General features: G+C 37.4%; 1 protein-coding gene across 1 annotated transcript; it reads left to right on the top strand.

Annotated features, from left to right (window-relative positions):
• Positions 1-1,985: 1,985 nt before the first annotated feature.
• Positions 1,986-3,815, top strand: LOC121773745 (AT-hook motif nuclear-localized protein 15-like). The gene is made up of 2 exons (XM_042170658.1): positions 1,986-3,309; positions 3,800-3,815. Exon 1 carries the CDS (start codon positions 2,442-2,444, stop codon positions 3,270-3,272), a length of 831 nt encoding a protein of 276 aa, XP_042026592.1. The 5' UTR covers positions 1,986-2,441; the 3' UTR covers positions 3,273-3,309; positions 3,800-3,815.
• Positions 3,816-6,000: the final 2,185 nt, after the last annotated feature.

Genomic DNA, 6,000 nt, shown 5'->3' with positions numbered 1-6,000 from the left:
CCACCCTAGCCCTAGAAATACAATGTCGAACATAAAATTATAATAAAAATTGGATAGAGGATTAAAAGTGAATCCATGGGCTGATAAAACATCACATGCAAGCCGACAAAAACAGTGCCCAAAAACGAGGAAAGTTAGTTGAAATTCGCAGTATATTAACGGCGTGGGGCGTCCCCCACCTCTCACCACTACACCCTCTAAACTCCTTTTACTTTTTTTTATTAGCCGTTTTGCTTAAAGAGTTGATTGACATCTTGTCGTTTCCATTTATGAGATCGGTTAATTTGTTGGTTAATTGGATTAATATTATAGAGATGGAATTCACTTCCATAGTGAAATTAATAGCCCACCAAATTTTAAAAATTAAGTTTGAAAATTTAAATTCGATAAAATTTGGATTTAAAAAACATGAGTGTGAGCAGGGTTGGTCCAAGCTAACTTTAAGTGCTAATATTGCTTATTTTTCGATTTATTTGTTAACTGATTTGACACTTTTATTTTATATTTTGTATAATCATAAAAATAAAATAAAATCACCCATTAATTTCATACATCTATGTGTGGTAATTCTATGTCTTTGTCGAAACGTTGGCTCAAAGTGTCAACGTTGATTAATTTAAATTAAATTAAATTTATAACGTTATATGCATTCTCATGTTTTTACAAGAAGAACTCAATTAAATAATTTTCTTTAGTATATGGAGTATATGGCGTGAAGAAAGAGGAAACAATGTAATCTCTCGCTTATGGAGTAATAAAAGTTATAAGTTCAAACTTCACCGTTTTCCACAACTAGTACTCCATTATGAAATGGGAAGGTGTTGGCTCAAATGGTTTCCATTAATTTTATTTGCATTCGACAACCGCATGTACCAAAATAATACTCCCCGTCCCTTAAAAAGTATGCATTTTTTATTGAACTTGAATTTTAATATATAATTAGTAAATTAAGAAAAAAAATCAAAATATTATTAGCGAGGAATAGATTCCACCTCATTATATACTTTTACGGGACGGACAAAAAAAAGAATGCAACTCTCTTGGGACTACTCTCTTGGGACTGAAGGAGTAATTACTCCCTTGTCATTAATTTTCTTTGTTGTCCATCCATCAACATTAATTTTCTTTGTTGTCCATCCATCAACACTTGTGTTATTTATATTCTACTACTACTATTTTTTATACTAACTCATTTTACTTATATTTTATTATAAAATTAATATAAAAAAATACGACCTATGTTTCACTAATATTTTCATCCATTTTTCTTTTTAGTTTTTAAAAGTTGAGCCGAATCAATCAGTGAGAACTAACGGCGAATAGAGATGTGAAAAAAATATTGTCTCTGTCCCATAATAGATGTCACACTTTTCTTTTTAAATTGTCCTACAAAAGATGTCACATTTCCTTTTTTAGAAAAGGTTCTCTCACATTAATATAAATATATTATTTTCTCTTTTTCACTTAACACACAAAACAATATCTCCTAAAATCTTGTGATAATCCCCAAATGTGACATCTACTCTGGGATAGAGGGAGTACTACAAATAATTCACATCTATTACCAAAATGATGCTTTTTACCACGTAACAAAAAATGGAAGTGAGACAATGGCATTTGATTTGATACCCCTCCGACAAAGATGACCAACCTTGTCTAATAGCCGCCACCCCCACACCCTCTATTTCCATTCCACTTCTCATTATGATGCTACTAGCCTTCTACCATCAATCAATTCGCTCTAATTTCTCCCTTCCCATAATACACACGAGAAATAAAAATATAAATATTACTACATTTCGCGTTGACAATTTTCGATAAATTAAAGACATGAAAACACCATACATAAACATACGAAATTAATGGGTCATTGCCAAGTCTAGCATTCATTTTTATTACGTTGTCCCAATAAAAATAAATGCATTAGTCGTGTAGTATGTCTGTATGTAGACTAGATCTTCAATTTTCCTAAACAGGAAAAAAAAATAAACATTCAAGAATTGCAATTAATAGAGAGAGAGAGAGGATAAGCTGATGGTGGTCTGATCCTTTATGCTATGAAAGGGCTACCGTCGGTCGCGACACGTAGCATATTCTCACACTTACTTTTTAACTACTTCCTGCCAAAAATCATTCACCCGAGAGAGAGAATTTGACCTGACCGCAACCCTAGCTAGCCACATTCAAACCGGCGCAGTAAAATTCCAAACAAAAATCAAACCATATTTTTCTCGATTTAGAAGGAGTTTCAGTACTTTTGTACTGTTGTTCGTTTCCTAATCAAGATAGGATTTTATTTATCTATATATAGATCCAGAGACAGAAGAAAGAGATAGGAATTCGGATTGCGATTTTGATATTTGGATAGAGAAATAGATTAGATAGATTGGTAGATTTGTGCATTTAGAGAGAGACAAAATCAATCAATCGATCGAATCGACATGGCTAATAGGTGGTGGGCAGGGAACGTGGCGATGAATCCGATGTCTTCACCGGCGCCGAACAGCAGCGGCAGCAACCCCAACAACTCGAGGGGCGAGAATCTAGACGAGGCAGAGGACGGCCAGAACCCCGCGGGCGACATCGAGATCTCTGAGCCGTCCTCGGCCGCGTCTGGGGGCCGCCGCCCCAGAGGCCGGCCCCCGGGCTCGAAGAACAAGCCGCGCGCCCCGGTGGTCATCACCAAGGAGAGCGCCAACGCCCTCCGCAGCCACGTCCTCGAGATCGGCAGCGGCAGCGACGTCCTCGACAGCATCGCCGCCTTCGCGCACCGCCGCCACCTCGGCGTCTCCGTCCTCTCCGGCAGCGGCGTCGTCACCAACGTCACGCTCCGCCAGCCCGGCGGCGGCGGCGTGCTCAGCCTCACCGGGAGGTTCGAGATCCTCTCGCTCTCCGGCGCCTTCCTACCGCCGCCGTCGCCGCCGGGGGCCACCGGGCTCACCGTCTACCTGGCCGGCAGCCAGGGGCAGGTCGTCGGCGGCCCGGTCGTCGGCACATTGATCGCCTCGGGGCCGGTGATGGTGATCGCCGCGACGTTCACTAACGCCACCTTCGAGCGGCTTCCGCTCGAAGACGACGGCAAAGGGATGCATTCTCAGCAGACGTCGCCGCCGCGGCGTTCTGCTGCGGCGGCGATGGCTGAGCCGCCTCCGCCGTCGGCGGCGGCTATGTATAATAACGAGCCGTCGAATTTGCTTCCGAACGGCGTCGGCGCCGAAATGCCGCACGATATGTTTTGGGCTCCGCCGCGCCTGCTTCCTCCGTCCTATTAGGACGGGGTGGCAGGACGGAGGTGGCCGCGGCGACAAGGTTGGAAATTCTTCCTTGTAAACTAAATGCTTTAGTTTTTAACTCTAATTTGCAATCTCAATAATTAGCTTCATAAATTCACCTTTTTATTTTATCTAATGTGCAACTTAGTTTGAATTCTTATGTTTTGTTTTATGGAGTACTTATTAATTACAGTAAGTATTTGTGTTGTGGCTCAAATTGGGAGAAAAAGTTGAATGATTTTTGTGATTATTTGCGATCACATCTCCTAGTGGTTCATGTACATGTTCTTGCAACTTGATTTATTTTGGACTAATTAGAGCAACTTGATTTGAAAGTTTTGGTTTCCTTGGACTTCATCTAGAATTTACCAAAGCTGGTGTGTTTTAGGTAAGATCAATTGACTACTACAAGTCCACAATTATGATTAATTGATTTGATAATCTTGATGGTTGGAAGATTAATTAGGTTTGGCAATAAATGCTAAATTAGTTCAAATTTCAAACCTATGTTTTAATTTTGAATGCAGTACCTTTATGGTGTATGGAATCGTCCAATTAGAACTCGATCATGATTGAAAGGTAATGAATTTAATTAAGTCTAAAAATATACTATTAGGATCTCAGAACTAAAACTAGGAAGCTTCTAGTATAAATTATGGTCATGCTTGCAACTGCTCTAATTGATTGCATAATGTTGGAGAAATTTTGACAGATGCCTGCAGCTGATTAATCGATTTGAGTTATAATAAAAATATTTTATTTTATGTGATGATATCTCTGTGCAAACTACGAGTAGTAAATATGGTTAATAATTATTGTTAATAGTCCTAGCTACAAGCTTGGTTACAAAAAAAAAGGCTTGGTTACAAAAGGATTTTCCTGTACATACATGAGTGATGCAATTAGTCACATTTGTTTACTATATGGATTCCTAAACCCACATATTCTCCAGATGTTTACTGTGATCCTCGTGAGGTTAATATATATTAAAATGAGTAAATGACTATTCATGTGGCATACAATACCGGATATTCATAAAATTATATTGTAGCACTAGTATATAATTCTACAGTCGTGGAAATAATTTATTCATTGATTAATCCAAAATTCCAAATCCACGAAATATACTTTAGTTTGTAGGACTCTCATAAAATTATATTGTGGGAGTAGTATAATTCTACAGTTGTGAAAATCATTTTAAATGCATAGAAACGTATATTTCTAAATGAAATGATTAAACAATCATGCTAATATTGTTCACCTATTAATTTGTTTCAGTATGCTTCATAATATTTTCTAAGTTTTGAAAATCATTTTCTCTTTTCACATCTTTCATAAATGTATCTAGTAAGCGTTGAAGGATCATCACATCAATATTTGAAATTCGTAAAGAAATAAAAGTGCCAAATATGAGTATTTCTTTGTAAAAAAGAAAATCAATATTTATGATTCAATCAATCCTTGCATATCAACTTAATTTAAACTTCATCTAACTAACCCGTGTGAACTAAAGAAGCCGGCACCTTCAAGAGAATGGCTAGCAAGCGGCTCGGCTCGACGCAGTTGAGGACGTCTTGGTCCGTGACTCACAAAAGAATGGACTCGACAACAAGTCGAGACTCAACAATTGGCAATATCCTATGCTTTGTTACTCTGTAGTATGTAGCAGTGGCGGAGGGAGTAGGGACAAAGGGGTACGAGTGTACCAAAAAAAAAAAATTTAGTAGTATTATATATTTAAATACAAATTCTGAGTTTATATTAATAATATATGTATAAGAGTGTCCACTATGGTAGAAAAACCGAAAAACCCGAACAAAACCGAAAAACCCGAAAAAAAAACTGAAAAACCTGAAAAAAATAAATATATATTTATATATGTGTATTTTATTTTATTTTATATATACTAATAGAATATTTATATATAATATAAAATTAATAATACATATAATATATATTATATAGTAGAATATATTAAAAGAATATATATATTATATATAATATAATATATTAAATTAATAGAATATATATATAATTCGGTTTTTCGGTTTTTCAGTTTTTTTCTTCGCCCGAACTGAACCGAAAAACCGAAATTTTTTTATTTTTAAAACCGAACCGAACCGAAAAACCGAAAAAACCGAACCGAATTTCAAAATTTCGGTTTGGTTCGGTTCGGATATTCGGTTTGTGGTTTTTTTTCTCACCCATAATTCAAATAATCCAAATCAATTCATAATCCGGTATTGTAGAGTTTAAGAGCATCCACAACCGTGCTCTTGCCAGCGGCACGGTTGTGGGCCCGGGCGGTACTATTCATGCCTGCTCTCTGGCAAGAGCACAACACCCACAACTGTGCTCTTCCGCAAGGACGAGCACAATTAATATAAAATTCAATTACACAAAAACATTTCCATAATTAAAATCCTAAAAATTAAAAATTACATAATTAAAATCCTAAAAATTAAAAATTACATAATTAAAATCCTAAAAATTAAAAATGACACTACTCGTTGCCGAATTTCGCCCACATGTGGTTGATTAGGTCTTCTTGTAGTTGATTGTGGATTCGAGTATCGCGCATTGTGTGTCTTGTCTCGATCCTCTCGCCAACCGTCGTATGCTCGCCTCGGCGTAGGGGAGACCTCGCTGTTGAGCTTCCGGCTTCGTCCTCGTCGTAGAAGCTAGCCGCCCTCGGCCCTTCGTCGGCTATAATCATGTTGTGTAATAT

Source organism: Salvia splendens, chromosome 17 (assembly GCF_004379255.2).
Source record: "Salvia splendens isolate huo1 chromosome 17, SspV2, whole genome shotgun sequence".
NCBI lineage: Eukaryota > Viridiplantae > Streptophyta > Magnoliopsida > Lamiales > Lamiaceae > Salvia > Salvia splendens.
Note: the sequence above shows the minus strand (reverse complement) of the source record. Positions and strands in the feature narration are given on the sequence as shown.